This window comes from Neopsephotus bourkii, unplaced genomic scaffold, assembly GCF_033783945.1.
Source record: "Neopsephotus bourkii isolate Nb327-2 ecotype Australia unplaced genomic scaffold, CSIRO-AGI_Nbou_v1 NB_716, whole genome shotgun sequence".
In the NCBI taxonomy this organism is placed as follows: Eukaryota; Metazoa; Chordata; class Aves; order Psittaciformes; family Psittacidae; genus Neopsephotus; species Neopsephotus bourkii.
Window position 1 is genome coordinate 1,770,472 of NW_026901215.1, and position 17,482 is coordinate 1,787,953.

Here is a 17,482-nt window from a genome sequence, read left to right on the forward strand (position 1 = left end):
TACAAGCTTTTTGCCATCTTGAGGGTGTTTCAGACGTGCCAGGATTTTAAATAGTACCACTGCCATGGATTGTCTGATCCATCCTTTCTGATCTGAAGTTAGGCACATTGTTCCTTTTGCATGGTAATGAATGCTTTCTGTCTGCCACCGGTGTCAGCTCCTGGTGTCATATGAAGCCAGCAGAACTACTGCAGAATTCTTTCATTTACTGTGATTTGGAAGATGGCAAAGGCTTACATAGGAGTTAAGCTGACCCTTTCTGCTGTCAGTGTAACCTTATCTAGGTGTTCCTGCTCCGGCAGGGGGATTGGACTACATGATCTTTTGAGGTCCCTTCCAATCTCTAGCATACTGTGATACTAGGAGCGTAAGGTACTTTGAGCTTAACCTCTTTTGGTACTGTCCAAGGGGAAGACTTCTTTCTTTGCAGATACTCTGCTTGAGAAAGTTATCTGTGTGGTTTTATAAGGTGATAAATCCTCTGCCGAGGAAGCTACCAAGCTGCAGGCTGCTCAGGCAAGCTGACTGTGCTGTACAGGAGGAATTAGTCAGGTAGTGGACATCAAGGAACGAGGCAGGGCAGTTAACTCTGAAGCACAGTAGTGGTTGTGCAGATTCTGAGCCCTGCTTCCCAGGGAATGGCAGTGCTTTCAGAGAGATGGTTTTTTAATCAGCAAGGTAATGAAGAGCAACATGAGCCAAATATAACCCAAAATGTTACTGGGTGACACTGGTTGAGGTTAAAAAACTTTGGAAGGTGCTGTTGTGGAGCCTTTAGCGAGTTGTATTGCTGGAAAGGAGAAATCTTCCTGTTACCCTGTGGCTAGCTGTAAGACGGATCACTTAGGTACCTTATTCTGCCCTGGTAAAAAGGGGACTGTCAGGAGCACAGAAATTAGATCTGTAAACTCAGCGTATGTACCATTTAGTCAGCTTGAATAACCCAGCCCTGCTGTGTTTCAGTGTTGTGAATATTAGCAAGAAGTTCAGTGACAGTCAACTGAGCTACAGTTGAAGCCCATGGACAGTGTATGTATCTGCTCTCTGTAGTTGGTCCTGTAATTGTATTTTTCTCCTGTTACTGATTGCTGAAGGTGGGCTAAGGAGCAAGTTGAATCTGAATGAGAATTGATCAGGCCTTTGAAAACCTGACCAGTGTGTGTCACCATGATTTGTTCTGATTTGCCTCCACATCTATCTTTTGGAAATAATCCTTTCTGTTAAATGTCAGGAGTGAGAATTTTGAAGAACTTGGAAATAGCATTTCTGTTCCAAGTCCATCTTTCTAATGAATGCTGCAAAAGGTGAGGTAAAAGAAACTATGGTAAAAAGATACTGAGTACCTACCTGTGTGTGTCAGGAGAGGACTTGTATGATATGAAATGGATGTGAAAGTGAGTAGTTTTGAAAAGCAAAGTAGAATCAGCTACTCCTAAACAGGGTTTCTGTCACTATACAAGTAACATTGGCAATCAAATGTAGTCAGATTCCAGTGCAACTCCTAGTGCATCCTCAGATTACAAGCTCCTGGAGATCCCCCTGCACTTGTGGTCCTGGTTATTGCATAGGATGTCGTCAGTGCCTGTGAATATTGTGGGAATTCTTCAAGGGCTCACCAGCCTCTTACGGCACGCTGAAATTAATAAAGATGGGAAGAAGAACTTAAATAAACTTCAACTGCTTTAATAAAGAATTTAGTTTTAAAGGCAAAATGGCTTACCCCAAAATATCCTGATGGTGTAGTTCAGTCTGTGCTCTGACTTAACCAGTTCTTTAACTGGTTTAAGTTAACAGCAAGTGAACATTCTCTTGTGACTCCACTGCTCTTTAGTTTAATGTGAACTACATCTGTTAACACTTTAAAGTTTTTAAAAGCATGTGAATCTTAGGAAGATGGCTATCCTAGAATGAATTCTCAGTATTTTTCTAACTTCTGTATATAAAGAGCACTGCCCAACATGTAGTTTCTCAAGGATTTCAGTGTGAGCAGTCAGCGTGCAATAAAACATACTGGAATGTTTAAAATATATTCACCAAGTGTAAATATATTCTGTCCTTCATTCTGATGTTGTAAATTGGATATCTTGATTCAGAAACAGTGACATGTGGAATGGCCCGTGCTTCGTTTCAGATGACCTAAGATGCACCCCATCATAGATGTGCACCTTGGTGGCAGACAGGTGTAAGCACTGCAGCAGGGATGTAGGGCAGTGTAGCAGTGTGCCAGAATTGCTTTCATGGTGAAGGTACTGATTCTTACATTAATGAGAAGCCAAATGACTGCTCTCAAACTGGGAATGGACATTGACTGAAGGTGATGTGTGAAACTTTCAAAGTATGGTTTCAGTATTTAATCTGTAATAATTGCAAGTTGGGTACAGGGAGATGTGGTGTGAGTCAGTCTTGCAGAGAGATGCACATACGAAATAGAAGATTTGCTGTTTCCTGAGGTTTATGTCTAATTTGACCCTGTTGAATAGGGAAGGAATTGAAAAGCTACTGGTTCTGTATGGTGAAGGCAGCTGATCTGTAAACCAGTAACTAACATCTTGTTGTAGCATGTGATTGATACTATGGGGGGGGCGGTGTTGTACTATTCATCAGTGCATTTCTTTACACTGTTTGCACACTTGTATATGCAAATACAAGTCCTGCCTGCACTGCAGAGGCAACTGCGTGCAAATGTACCATAGGCTGTGTTGAACTACATGGAGTAGAGCTGCGCAGGTGTACCATCGCTTTATATCAGCCACGTAAATGAGAAGGATAAAGACCTTATAATGGTGCTGTTCTTGCAGCAAACCAGCTGTTTTTATAAGACAAACTTTTAGAACGAGTTCCTTGAGCCCAAGCATTTCTCCTGTGTGATGTTAGCATGGAGGGGATGTTGATTTCAAGTACACTGAAAATACGTGAAGTTCTGTTTCATGAGTTCTGTTCTTCTACAGCCAGAGCTGTACAGTTTAGAGTGTTAATTTATTGGGACTTGAAGGTAATAACTTCTTTAGGTTTTTTTCCTACTCTTAAAAAAAAAAAAGTTCTATTAGAGCCAAGTCTGCTTCATTTTGGGTGAAGTTGGGCAGGGAAGGGGGACTAGATTGAATCATTTTACATTGGAAAACTCATCCCATTCAGAAAATATCAAACCAAGCCTATGGAATACTACCTGTTGCCCAAACTTACATTTTTTTGAGCTTGACCCCTGGATTTATCCTTACTCCTCTGAAATGCCTCCAACCCCAGGTCTGAATTGGGAATTTGGGATAGGTAATGAAGCTGCCAGCTGAAAAACAGTTTTCTTCCCGCTTGATTAAAGTTGATTAAATGTTCAGGTCTCAGGCAAAGATTACTTACTTTTAAATATCTGATTTTTTTTTTTTTTTCTGGCATGTTTCAAATGATTTTTAACTAATAGTGCATGTGGCTGAAATCTAAAATAGTGTCTTTGCATTTCTTTTGTGTGACTCCCATACTAACCCGACTGATGAACGAACGTGCACTGAAGGGATTGGTAAATTGTCCACTGCCGATGGCAAAGCCTTCGCAGATCCCGAGGTTCTCCGGAGACTGACGTCCTCTGTCAGCTGTGCACTGGATGAAGCTGCTGCTGCATTGACGCGGATGAGAGCAGAGAACAATCACAATGCAGGACAAGTGGACAAGTACGTACTGATCCTTTCCCACTCCCAGTTTCCCATTTATAGAATATAAGTGTGTATTTTTAAGTTCAAATTAAGTTAATTATATTGTTGATATTTGGCAATTAATCTGCTCTACTACTAGCAGAAATAGTTTATGAATCTGAAGGTGTTACTACTGTCACATCCGTCTATTGGCATCAAAGTGTAAGAGACAGGCACAAAATAATGTTATTTTCTAACCTGCTGCTCGATGTACCAGACAGTTGATTTCTGTTTCAAAACCAGGTTAAATTCTTAGCTGTAGAAGTGTTGGTGATAGTTTTCTCATTACTGCCTCAGCATACTTTGGTGGAAACTAAGGAATCTAGCTCATTGTATTAAAGTTGGAAGAAACTACTCATACTTACAGGGCAGTGATTTGCCTTGGGATCTTGCTCAGGAATTTAAGGGGAAATTAAAACTCTATTACAATCTGATAACTTTTTCTAGCTGAGAATTATTGAGGACGGCATTTAACTCCCATGGTGACAGAACTGAAGATTTGTCCTATGTCATCAAAAGCTTTCTTCTACGTTAGTAATTTCAAAGCATCTTTAGGGTCCTGAAATATTTTCTACTCTGACAAGTGATGCACATAGTTCCTAAACATCTTAAGCAGCCCAGTGCCATTCCTGTCACTTCTGCAAAATGTCTTGGAAATATCTCAAAGGGAACCTGAGCAGAGAGCAAACTGGGAGACCTCTGGAAGTGCCTGAGTCAAGTAGGACAAGATGAGTCTGTTTCCTGGGGCACATTTGGTTTCACAGCAGTTCTGTATTATAGGAAGTGTCTCAAGGTCATTTTCTGAGAATGATTCATGTGTTTCAGGATTTGTCCCACAGGTTATGGGGCTGGGTGGCTCCTGTTTCCAAAGGCTAGACTGTATGTGTGCAAAAGTGTATGAATCCCTTCCCTCTTCTCCCAGCTGAACATGAACCTGAGCTGTAAATGCTAGTTACATGTTGGGCTGCAGGAGAGCTGCTTGTACCATGAGCACAGAGCTGTCCTAGGGAAGGGACAGGTCTGACAGTGTCCTGCAGGATTTCAGAGGGATCCCATTGCTTCACTATATGGCCTATGTAGCCAAATAATAAACTTCACTTAGTGATTACAGTGCAAATGTAGGTGATAAGTGGGTGTTCTCTTCAGGTCAGACCTCAGCTATTACCTGTCAGCTGCTGGCACAGTTTAATTTGTTTTGGAGTATATGACAAATAAGTTCTTTTTAAAAGAGGCGTTTAACACAGATCAACCATTACAGTTTTTGACCAGTTGAAACTTGCATGCTTTCCTGAGGAATTAATATTTTCTGCATTGTCAGTGAATTTGAGTGAACTTCGTCTTTTACAGAAAAAAAAGCAGAAGTCTAAGGTGTTTGGACCTGACTCACTGCTAGTTTTTATTTTAGGAAACAAGCTTCCATGTATTGCAGATTAAATAGCTTGATAGGAGTGCATCACATCCAGTCCAGTACTGTTTAGAACAGAAGGCTCTGGCTTAACTGCCCCTTCCTCTCACCAGGTCATTACCTGTGGATTAGTTCCTGGTGGCTGAGGACAGGCATTCCTTGCACATATTTTCTCTGTTGGAGAAGCATAATTGAGTTGATGCTGAGCATGACTTGCTGTGGTTTGTAACACTTGTGTTTAGCAGTGCTTTAACAGTTGTCTTTGCTGTTAGACTTTGGTTTTAGTATAGACAAAGATCTAAAGGACAGTTAACTTGGTTTGAAATGAATTGAAGCTCAGCTCACCTTGTTTCCAGGTTTGGTTAGTGAGCCATCCTACCTGTCAGAGAAAATAGTTATTCTCTATTTCAGAGATTAATGGTGGTTGAAGTAGAGATTTCAGACTTCTGAGCTTTTAGATGCCAAGAACTCAGGGTTTGTCTTGTCTTTTCCATCAAACTTTTAGTTTGTAATTACCTCTTGAAGCATTTTAAGGACTGTTCCATGCAGGCTTCTTTAAAGTAGTGTTCCATGTAGGACTGTATTGTTGCTGTTTAAAAATATGTAGTTCAATTGGCTTATTTCATCTATCTGAAAACTGTAATATGCTTTTAACAGTGCATGAAAGGAAACAGTAAACTTCTTTAATACTCCTCTTTTAAGATGTCATTAGGTAAGGTAAGGATTTTTCTTTGGAATGACTGCTTAAATTAAGAAACTGGTGTTTTCAATGAAAAGAAGAAAGCTTTGGGCTACTACAGAGAAGGAAATAGTCCCACTACAGGAGAGACAGGGGTCAGCAGTTTGTGTTGTTGCAGTGTTCAGTGTTAGTGGTCTTTGATAATAGGCTGTTCACTTTTTTTTTTTTTCCCCTCTGCTAGAACTTTGCCTGGTGTCTGTAGTCAGTAATCTGGTGTCCTTGTAGCCTCTGTGCATCTGGCATGCTGCTCATGTGTGATAACATCAGGGAGGCTTACTGCTGTACCTTGCAAACACCACAGATTAACTTTTGAGCAGTATTCTCTCCATCTAGTGTATATGAGAGCTTACGTGAGCTAACAACTGATGAGGACAGGAGCGCATTTAGACATAAGATCTTTATTTCCATGGGTGAAACAGAGATAATGTGTGTATATACTTAAATCTGTAAGGTATTATTTTCTGGTAAGGCTTAATGCCAAGTCATGAGTCTTAAAGACTTCACCCTTGCATAGTGAAGCCACCCATCTATTGCAGTTCACGTTGAGCTCATTTTGTGTAATGATCTTCCAGTCGCAGTTTGGCAGAAGCCTGCTCGGATGGGGATGTCAATGCTGTCCGGAAGCTGTTGGATGAAGGAAGAAGTGTGAATGAGCATACTGAAGAAGGAGAGAGTCTCCTTTGCTTGGCCTGTTCAGCAGGATATTATGAATTGGCACAAGTAAGTAACAAATATAATCACCACTAAACCTTTGTGAAGCGTTGTCCAAGGGGCTTCTTTGGTAGGTAAACGTTTTAGCTATTCAGAGTGTAATATATTTTATGATCTAATCAGAGTATCGGTTAATACAGCTTATTGTGGGTTTCCCGTTACTGTTTGTCTTTTTAATGGAAATTGCTCTCATATATGCCTTTAGGATTAAGGGACATGTGTGAAGAATGTGTCGTGTTTTGTGATACATCTACCTTTCTGGTATTGTTCTAGATGCAGTCAAGCTGTTCTGCCAAGCAGACAGTGCAAGAGGATCTAAAATAGCACCAAAATCAAACACTACAAGTGATTCTCTTCTAAAAACTCATGTCTCAGTCACTCAGTTCTTTTTTTTTTAATCACATCTGTATCAACAGTGAATTAATTTCTGTGCATGTTTGGCTTTTATACTTGTGTATTAAAGGGCAGAGCTCAGGTGATAATTCTCAGAAAGTGGCCAGCTGCATGTTCTGGTGTCGAGCAAGAGCACAGGGGGATAACTGTAAGCCTGACCCTGATGTGTGCTCTGGTCGCTAATGCAAGTTTGCAGTTTCTCTGCTATCATTCTGGTTAGTGAATTTCCCTGTGACTTTTGAAAATGTCAGTGCTGCACCGTAACCTCATGTTGATTTTAGCAGATAGGAACAAATTTAAAAACCAAGCATTTCCTGAAGCAGAGGACAGTGTAGGTAGCAATTATAAATGTCCTGGGAGTGCCATCATGCCTCACCACTGGGGACATTGCTGCAAGGGGATGTCCAGGCTGCCTGCTGGGGAATCGTTCTCACACAGAAGCAAAATGTTGGTGCTGCAATTTATTCATTAAAATGATTTTTTTTTTCCCCCTAGGTGCTACTAGCGATGCATGCAAACGTTGAAGATCGAGGGAACAAAGGAGACATAACTCCCTTAATGGCAGCTGCCAGTGGAGGCTACGTGGACATTGTTAAGCTGCTCCTTGTTCATTGTGCAGATGTCAACGCACAGTCTTCAACAGGTAACTGGGAAGCAGGAGCACCAAGAACTAGTAAGACTGACACATAAGATGTGCAGCTGTTTTGAGCATCTGTTGTTTTCCCTCAATTTCATTCACAACGAAACATGAAAGGGAACTATTAAGAAATAGACCGGATCATAGCAGATGTGTTTGGAGTCTTACCTGGCTGTTGTTAAAGATTGTTTTTAATATAAACTGTAATGGAAAGGACTGTTCCTGTGAAAACCACAGTGGCATTAGATGACTGGAAAAACACATGAAGTTTGTTTTCTCTCGTCTGTATAATCCAAATGACCCAGTAAGACTCCCTTGGGACACATCTGGTCATAACCTGTTATTTCAGTCTGTTGCTTTTTAACAAAAGAGGAACAATTCTGTGAGCATTGACTATTTTCTACATTGCTGATGCTTGACCACAGCTTAACTGACCTTGCTGAGAGCAGTAACCTGCAGCTGGGTTTTGCTGATATCAAGATAGAATTTAAACTTTATTCCGATTTTAAAAAGCCAGGTGTCTGAACTATGAAATCTTCTTTTTATCCTGATGTTTAGCTGTATTAAGCAGAACTTACCTTAAAACTGACTGTAGCATGTAAAACATGAGCCATATGTGATTGTCTGTCACTTACAGTACCCGAGTTTTAAGTTAGAAGTTTATTTTCATCAGCCAGGGAAAGTTTTTCAAGGAATTACAGCATAGTCCTAGGCAAAAAAACCTTAATCCCCCCAACTACAGTGAGTGTGAAAATTATTCACTGATCTTGGTCTCTGTGTGTGTGTGTGTGTGTGTGTGTGTGTGTGTGTGTGTGTGTGTGTGTATTTGATCTCTCTGTGTGTGCTGAAGTAGGAAATATAATAAAGAAAAAGAATCCTGATTTATAATACTGGCTTAGCATTGAAACTCTTTCACATTGTAGTTGTGTTGGGGTTTTTCTATCCAGCCTGAAATCACTGGCTGGAGTAGCATTCCTGTGAGGTAAAAAACTGCTGCCAGCCATGTACTTGTTTTTGTTCAGTGCTGTTAAATCTCTTTTCCTGTGAGTGGTTGAAAGGGCTTTCATGTAAACTACTTCTTCTCTGCAGGGAACACAGCTCTCACTTACGCTTGTGCCGGGGGCTTTGTTGACATAGTGAAGGTGCTGTTGAAAGCCGGTGCTAATATAGAAGACCACAATGAGAATGGCCATACCCCCTTAATGGAAGCGGCCAGTGCAGGTCATGTTGAGGTTGCAAGAGTATTGCTGGAATATGGTGCAGGAATCAACACTCACTCCAATGAGTTCAAAGAAAGTGCACTTACACTTGCATGCTATAAAGGTATTGTCTTTTGCCTTGTTTTGTGTTTTTTTGTTATATTTATTTGCTAGGATTTATCTAACTAAAGCTTCCAGCTGTAATTTGAATACTTTCTGAAGAGCTTTGGAATACTGGATTTTGGTTGTAAACTCAGCAAATGCTCATCCATCGTGTAGCAGTATTAAGCCTGTCTACTTGTGGTGGACGGGTATTTGATATGTCACATATGGAAACTTGTGATAGGCTCCAACTTGTGATAGGTCCAAACCTGTGCTTTGACACACCACTATTCTTTTATTCCCCCACTACAGCATTCCCTTGTTTCATTTAAATTCCCTTCACCAGCTGTGTTGCAAGTTCTGAAAACATCTCTGTTAGCTGTTAGGAAAATGGGAAGTTGGAACAAATGTTCCTTGAATACCTGATGTGGTGACAATGCTGATGTTATTACTGGATATTGTTTCTTTAGTGTAATTTTAGAGGATTATCTATGAATTGTTACACATTTTGAGCTTTCACAGCCTTCTGATTTATATTGCTATGTAAAGCTTCTATAAAAAGTAACTTAGTGCAGTGGTAATCCAGTGTGCTTTTTGTTTTGTTGTTTTTTCTTCCAAAAGCCACTATAAAATTTCCAACAGTTGTTTTCCTCCTAATCAAAGCTTTAAGGATACAGATTATTATCAGGTATTGCCTCTGTGGTTAGAATTGGTACATAGTAGTATAACTAGTGAAGACTCATCTGGATTTGTCATGGGTTTCCTGCAGCATATAGTAGGTCCTTACATAGACATTTCAGTAATAGTTCTCCTAGACATTTTGGAGGGGCATTCTTGTCCCTTGTGACCCAGAACTTAATGCATGTAATGTAAGATACTCATTGACTAGAGATTTCCTGTATTATCTTTGGCAAGGTGATTGATAGGAAAACAAGGTAGCTCAGTTAGTATAAAATGTAAGTCTTGTCTTGGAGGAGGGTGCGCATTGAGAGGATAAAATGTACAACTTGGTGTAAGGGACAGATTCTAAAAGGACAGAAGCTATAATAGAGTTGAAAACAAGTACTGGTAAAGTTCAGTAGAAGCTTCTAAAAATAGTGTTAGATAACATAATATGACATAATGTGTGTGTCCTGGTTCTTGGGAATATGTAGATGCTGTGATTAAAAAGCTTAAAGTTAAGTTCAGATCTGCATGGACCTCTCTAAAAGATAATGCCCTCAATTATGTGCTGCCTTGGAACACTTAAATGACATGTCACTCTACAGCTGAATAAGGAATAAGTACTCTTTTACAACTTGAAGTTACAAGGGAAGGTACCTCTTGTGTGAACTTGAATTGGAGAGGTCTGTCTTCATCTCAGAGTTGGGCAATTATCTGTGGGAAAGACTAAAGTCTTGCTATCTGTTTTGCTCTGGTACTTTTTAGAGTACTTTAAAAAGAACAGCTTTGCAAACGGTAACTTGTAAAACCTGTAATAGCAAACTGTGACAATCAAAATAATTTCATAAAATGTATTGTCTGTGCTACTAAAAGTTTATGATACTAAATGCTTATTTATTTTGCTCTGTTTCATTTGAAGGCCATTTAGATATGGTTCGTTTTTTGCTTGAAGCTGGAGCTGATCAAGAACATAAAACAGATGAGATGCACACAGCACTGATGGAGGCCTGCATGGTAAACAGCCTTTATTTTGCTGCTCTCTTTTTTTCAATGGCAGGAATAAAGGAGATGATAAAGTGAGCCCTTGTTAACAAGCTGGGTTGGTTCTGCTGTGAACATGTGTTACTTGTGATAGTACGAAGCATTTACTATAGTTATTGCAGGTAACTAATTGGTTATAAGGAAAAATGAATCTAAGTTTTGGGGGGGTGATGTGTTCTATATACTCTCTTTGTAAAGTGTAGGGATAACTAATCGGCAGTGCAGTGCAGCAGGTTGAGCCCAAGTCACTGTTTCTATTGTGCTGCAGGAGTCACTTCCATCTTTGCCTTTATAAAAGTTCTCAGATCATCATGGTATGTACTTCCAGAACTACACTGAGCTGAATGACTGATGCATTACATTGTTCCTGCACTGCTGCAGGAAGTGTTTTGCATGTAGGGATGGTTTGCTCTCTTCTAGGCTTCTGTAAATGCTGCTGTGAGGTTTTTATTCTGAAATAAAACAGTAAGTCAAAAGTAGGTTAGTTCTTAGTTCTTGGACAACTCATCTAATTTCAAAGCAGCCATTGAGGAAAATTTACTTTTCCAGGCGCTTCATCTTAATAAAGAATGTGCTGTTATGTCAAAACATACATGCAATATTTTTGTCCAGACCTTAGGTGATCTTTTATCTGTCTTTCAAGCAGAAGTTCTTTGAATAAAGAAAAGGGACCTTAATTTGCTCCCAGTAGCCTGTAATCCTTAGAAGGCAGCCTGCAATGTTCCTCCAGTTTTCCGAGACCTGGAGGATCAAGTGTTCCTTCAGTGCACTTGTGAGGTGATGATGCAAGTGACCAAGGTCAGATTATACCGTCTCTAACTGTGTTGAAGTCTTCTGACAGTGAGATGGTGACAGTGTCCTTGAATAGTGTTCCCTGCATGGGACCCTAGTGCCAGTAAGCAATTGAGAATGCTGTCTCCTAAAGGACATTGCAGCAAAACTGTAGCTCAATGTTCTGTCATAGTGATGCAGTCTGAGCAGGGGGCTGAATTGAAGGCTGTGAAGTGTCTTGCTTGGGGAAGATAAAGCTGTGTGGGTTGCCTGCACATTTTTAGCTCTTGTGTGTTTCAGACTAGTTTGCGTTACAGTGTCTGTTGACCTTTAAAAACAACTGAAAAGAAACTGATCCTTTCAGTTCCAAACTCTTAAGTTGAATGATGGAATGTGTTCCTTGTTACCTTTTGGCTGTTCCCTTGCAGAAGGGAACTGTTCCATCAAATCATGGGGACTCTTCCCAGTTGGTCTTCACTGTTTTCCAGCTAGTGAATGCTGCAGAGGGAGCTGACATGTCTGGTGTCTGATCACCAATTATAAGTGCCTTTGAGTTTTAGTATGTTTTGGGCAAGGTAGAGTGCCACACCTAGAAAATGCCTTTAGTTAGATGAGGTGGTTGTTGGCTTTTAGCCAGATTCTCAGAAAACAGCAGCCTGTCTTTTATTGTAGACTTGATTGCTGTCAGTCTCTGGTTATTACCTGCTTCATGGTCAATGTAAGACAAGTGCTGGCAGGAGTCGTGTGTTTGATATACCTGTTTGTGTTAGCTGTTTGAGTTACTGGCTGGCACTTCTGATGAGATCAGAATGGGGAACTGGTAGTTCACTTGAGGTTGTGGTTCTTAATACATAGGAAGCTCTGTAATTTTGGGAATTAGTGGAATTATTAGCGTTATAACTTTATAAATTACCCCTCGGTAGCAGTGCCCTAGCCTCAACAGCTCTGTCTTGAACCTTGGGCAGAGAGGTCTTCTAATGTATTTTTTCCCTTTTAGTATTCCCCAACTTCATTTAGATTTTTTTCAAAGGACACATCTTAAAAACAACTGCTATTTTCTACTGAAATTAGCCCTTTTTGTCTTCCTCAGGAAGAAGTGTTCCTTAGTACTCTAGTAACATCTGTCAATGTGCATTGGGGCTAGTCTGAAGAATTAATCCATCTGATCTACCAAATCCTAGGAGAACGACTGTGTCAGGACACGGGGCTCTAAATCAAAGCTGGCTGACAGTTTACTCCTGCATGAACCCCATATTTCTTTGGATGGCAAATGAAGTGACCAAGTTGATGCATGTAATGCACTTGCAGTATGCAAAGCAGCAAGTAGTTTTCTCTCCACTGAGAGATACAGAGCAGGCTTTGATTGAAGTCTTTCACTTGGGAATTCCCTTTTCATCCATAAGTTATCCTATTGTGTATTCCAAAGTGTCCTCTGATTAGACTCTCAGACCTTCTGTATCTCACTGAGCACTTTTTGCATGGCTTGAAACTTCCCCCTTCATTAGTAGTTTGCAGTTGGTTTCAGTTTTCCCAGAACTCTTCTCCAATTTGTTCAACAAGTTTGGACCCCAGTATCTGAAGTTATGTGGGAGGGAGAACCCATAGGAGTGTTTCTTCTTTCTTAATGTCAAAATTTCTTTAGTTTTTCCCCATTTGAGAAGTATTGAGTCTCTACAGAGCACACCTGAGGTAAACCGTGGATTTTTGCTACTAGGTCTATCTCAGGTGCTTTGAGGAGTTTAGTGGTAGTCTCCTTTGAAGCTGAGAGCTGTATTTATATGCTTTGATTGGTAGGGGCTCAGACAGATTGCTTTGGCCATCCTCATTCTCTTTCCTCTATGACAAAGATTGTTTCACCCCATGCCACTTTCCAGTCTCTTTTAAAATTTGAGTTTACCCTCCTCCTGTTACCTACCTCATTGAACCCACTTCAGTTCCTCTGCAGGTCTTTCCCAGCATCTAGAAGTTGCCAGTTGGAGTATTTTCTTTTTTTGTGTGTAGAAGCCATTAATCAACTACAGAGAAAAAGAAAATATTTGTTCCAGTGTTTGTTTTGGTGTTTAGTCATGAAGTGGGTTTATTACTTACGGTACTTGTTTGCTGTTTCTGTTACTTCTGTGTCCCAGGGATTGTGCTGGATATTGAAGAAAGCCTTGTCCCATAATTCTTTCCCTACTTCCCCAAGAAAGGAAAGCATACAGAACCAAAAACCCACCATAGATCTACATTCTTTTTTTTTCCTCTTGCATTTGAACCTTAGCTATAGGTGGAAAACTGAATGTCACTTTAATTCAAGCATTACCATAACTATGTCATAAACGGAACCATCATCAATTAAAAGACCCTGTCTTTTTAGGATCATTTTTAGACCTAGTATGATAGCGGCTGCAACTTCAGCATCAAGTGACTTTGAATGTTTCTGACTTTGATGTTCCTGTTCTGTAGGATGGGCACGTGGAAGTGGCACGCTTGCTTTTGGACAGTGGTGCTCAAGTGAACATGCCTGCAGATTCATTTGAGTCTCCACTCACTTTGGCTGCCTGTGGTGGGCACGTGGAGTTAGCAGCTCTCCTGATTGAGAGGGGAGCTAACCTGGAGGAAGTTAATGATGAAGGTTATACTCCTCTAATGGAAGCTGCCCGGGAAGGCCATGAAGAGATGGTTGCCTTGCTGCTTGCACAAGGTGAGAGCACTGCTGCTTCTTGAGCGTTGCTTACTAAGGATGTAGTGCTGACCATTTGCCACTAAGTATTAGGTGCAAATTCCTCTGATGAAGCATGAGGCTGTCACTGCTCATTGCTGTAACTACAGAGCAAAGGTAAAACACTCAAATAGTGGAGACGATGGGCATTCACCTTCTTAACCTGTGTCTGGTCAGTTAAAATAACAGCTATTTTGTTTCCTAGGGGCAAATATAAATGCACAGACAGAAGAAACGCAGGAAACAGCTCTTACTCTGGCATGCTGTGGAGGGTTTTCTGAAGTAGCTGACTTCCTTATTAAAGCAGGAGCTGATATAGAACTCGGTTGCTCAACACCTTTGATGGAAGCTGCTCAAGAGGGTCATCTTGAATTGGTGAAATACTTGCTGGCAGCAGGTATGTGTACAATGCAAATGACCTCTCCCACAGATACTACAGACTCAATGTTCTCTGTGGTTTAGAAGATACCTGGGTTTTGTGTCACTGTTGTAACAGGAAACTATATTCTCAGATACTTTAGCAAGAAGGAAAAAGCATATGATACACATCAATATTGTGTGATGCTGTTAACAGAGGAAAGTGCCTCACAGAGCCCTGGATTGTGTCGCATGTCTAGAACCATCCATATATCCATTAGGAGCATTGTTTCTAGCTAACTGCATTTAGGACAAAATGTTAGTACAGATAATGCCTGGTTTTATATGTTGCTTCTGCTTTGACTGAGCCTCGTTACCTGCAGTCAATCTCCCTAAATAACCAGTACTTTAGGAATTGTGCCTTGGGAAATAGTGTGCTAGACACTCTGGAATGTGCTGGATTTCTGGATGTGAGGAGTGAGTTTTCCTACTACACAATACAGTAGTAAAAGTTAAATCTTGCTGGAGCTGGGGGGAAATGACACTTCAGTTTTCATCTGTCAGTTGAAAGTTGGTAGGGAGACCAAAGTGTAGTAATACTGCTTAAAAAATAAATGATAGGGACCTTCATTTTGGTAGTCTTCCTTCTTATGGAAGTTACTTATTTGTATGCTCTTTCCTAAGAATGAAATTGTCTGGATTTGTAATTCTAGAAAGCAATGCTTGCTGTTTATGGAAGGACAGCGACAACTGCGTCTCTCTGCAGTGACACCAGGCTGGGACACGTCACCAGCTCGCTGGGAATGCTGCTTGCACTTCACTTCTGATAATGTGGAGAGTGAATTGAGAAGCCTTGGTTTGGCATAGGGAGTCTCTAAATATCTCACACCTTGAGAATACAAAAATGGCTAATCACATTGCTTTTATGGAGTATAATGCATTACACACCCAGAGCCAGGCATAGCATGAAAGCTATATGGAGGCATGTATGAAGCTAGTTAAATTATTTCAACAAAATGGTTTTAAAGCAAAAGAAATTTACTTTATTTTTAGTTTATTTTATTATTTAGTTTATTTTATTATTTTAGTTTTTTTAAAAGAGAAAGGAAGAAGTGAAATATGTACAAGTATATGGTCTTGGAGCATTAATACTAATTAACATACATTTTGTCTGGTTTTTCCTTGGCAGTCAGCTCCTGTCAAATGGATAGTCTAGACAACTGTCTGGATCCACTTTTATGTGTTGTAACAACTGGAATCTTCATTGCTATAGAGGGAATGTAGGAATAACTGAGCATACAGGTGCTCCGATTGCTGGTCATACTGTTTCCAAGCCTTTGCTTCTCCTCAGAGTATTTTTACTACGAAAGCAATGCCCTTGGGCTGTGGAAGCTCTTGGTCACAGACGAAGTGCCTTGATTTTTGTGTTTTATCTGATACCAAATGCTTGATAAAGTGATGTCCTACTGTTGTGTTTCTAGGAGCAAATGTTCATGCCACCACAGCGACAGGAGACACAGCTTTGACCTATGCCTGTGAAAATGGACATACTGATGTTGCAGATGTGTTGCTTCAAGCTGGTGCTGATCTGGTAAGATTTCTGCTGCTTCTGATGGGGAGAGAACTTTGATTTCAAATTGTACACCAAAGCTGACATACTTGTACAGCAGAAAGATGATTTTAGCAATTGAGATTCACAATGGGTACAAAAACAGGCACAGAAGAACCTTTTTAAGAAGCCTGAACATTCTGTTTGATCTAAAAAAAATTTAAAAATTCTGATTGGGTAATCTTTCATCCATTAAGTGAAAAGTTTTATCTCCAGCTTGTACTTGTGATGGTTCATTACCTTCTTACTTTTGTCTTATTGGGTGGAATTTTTACTAGGAGGGGCTTTTGACAAAGGCCTGTAAGGACAGGACAAGGGGAATGGCTTTAACCTGCCAGAGGGGAGACTGAGCTGAGCTCTTAGGCAGAAGCTCTTCCCTGTGAGGGTGCTGAGGCGCTGGCACAGGGTGCCCAGAGAAGCTGTGGCTGCCCCATCCCTGGCAGTGTTCAAGGCCAGGTTGGACACAGGGGCTTGGAGCAAGCTGCTCTAGTGGAAGGGGTCCCTGCCCGTGACAGGGGTTGGAATTGATGAGCTTTAAGGTCCCTCCCAACCAAAACCATTCTGTGATTCTATTATTTCAGTATAACTCATATGTTTTATTGTTTAGCAGGAGATATTTCTGCATTGCTTTTATTCATTATGCTACTTTATTAATTCCCAGACTCTTGTGGATTAGAGTAACTTGCTTCACTTCTCTGAATTTAAAATGTTTTAGTATTAGGAGCTAGGAGTACTCTACTTCAGGGTTAGTTTCTGAACTAAAAGACTGTTTCTGAGCTAAGAGGCTGTGAGTCTCTTAACTTTTTAAAACTATAAGACAAAAACAGCCAAACTAAGCAATGCCTTTTAAATGACCAACATAAGATGATCTGTTCTTTGTCCCAGAACTATTTTCTTTCTTGTAGCTCTGAGTTTTAGTGTATTGTTTTCAGTGTTTATTTTCTGTAACACATTTAATCATAACTAAGCTGTTTCCATAATTGTTTTGATGTTTTTCATGTTCTATGGTGGGGGACCTAAAACTGCCTCTTCATCAGCTACAGAGAGATTCAGGGCTTATTAGGTAGGCTTTTAAGCAGTGAAGTCCAATTGATATGTTAGTCTCCTAAAGCAGTTTAGGAGCCTTATGTTCTGAAGGTAAGCGGGGAAGATTATTTATTTGTTGCCTTTTTTGGTGGGATTGGTTTTCTTTTTCCACGCTCTGCCTGTGTGGGTTTTTTTTGGGGGGGGGGAGGGAGGGTCTTGAGGTTTTAGTTGGATATTTTAGGGGGGTTTATTCCTTTTAAATAATAAGGATGTCAAAGAATGTTATCACTGAACCTGACAGACCAGCATCCTAATGAAGGTACTTAAATTTCAGTCTTAAACTTGAAAAATTAAAACATTTATATTTACAGCTACAAATAAAAGAATGCTGTAATGGTGAATTAATAATACTTCACTCTTCTTTATGATTATACTTCTTTCAGGC

General features: G+C 40.3%; 1 protein-coding gene across 21 annotated transcripts in view; it reads left to right on the plus strand.

Moving 5' to 3' along the window:
- ANKHD1 (ankyrin repeat and KH domain containing 1) overlaps nucleotides 1-17,482 on the plus strand; it is a 102,839-nt gene that overhangs the window by 30,915 nt on the left and 54,442 nt on the right. For all 21 annotated transcript variants that reach the window (XM_061354057.1, XM_061354040.1, XM_061354044.1 and 18 more), the window contains exons 3-10: nucleotides 3,506-3,662; nucleotides 6,400-6,547; nucleotides 7,427-7,574; nucleotides 8,658-8,891; nucleotides 10,452-10,546; nucleotides 13,790-14,027; nucleotides 14,251-14,442; nucleotides 15,884-15,993. In XM_061354057.1, the coding sequence (XP_061210041.1) occupies nucleotides 3,506-3,662; nucleotides 6,400-6,547; nucleotides 7,427-7,574; nucleotides 8,658-8,891; nucleotides 10,452-10,546; nucleotides 13,790-14,027; nucleotides 14,251-14,442; nucleotides 15,884-15,993 (1,322 nt within the window). The remainder of the gene's footprint in view (nucleotides 1-3,505; nucleotides 3,663-6,399; nucleotides 6,548-7,426; nucleotides 7,575-8,657; nucleotides 8,892-10,451; nucleotides 10,547-13,789; nucleotides 14,028-14,250; nucleotides 14,443-15,883; nucleotides 15,994-17,482) is intronic.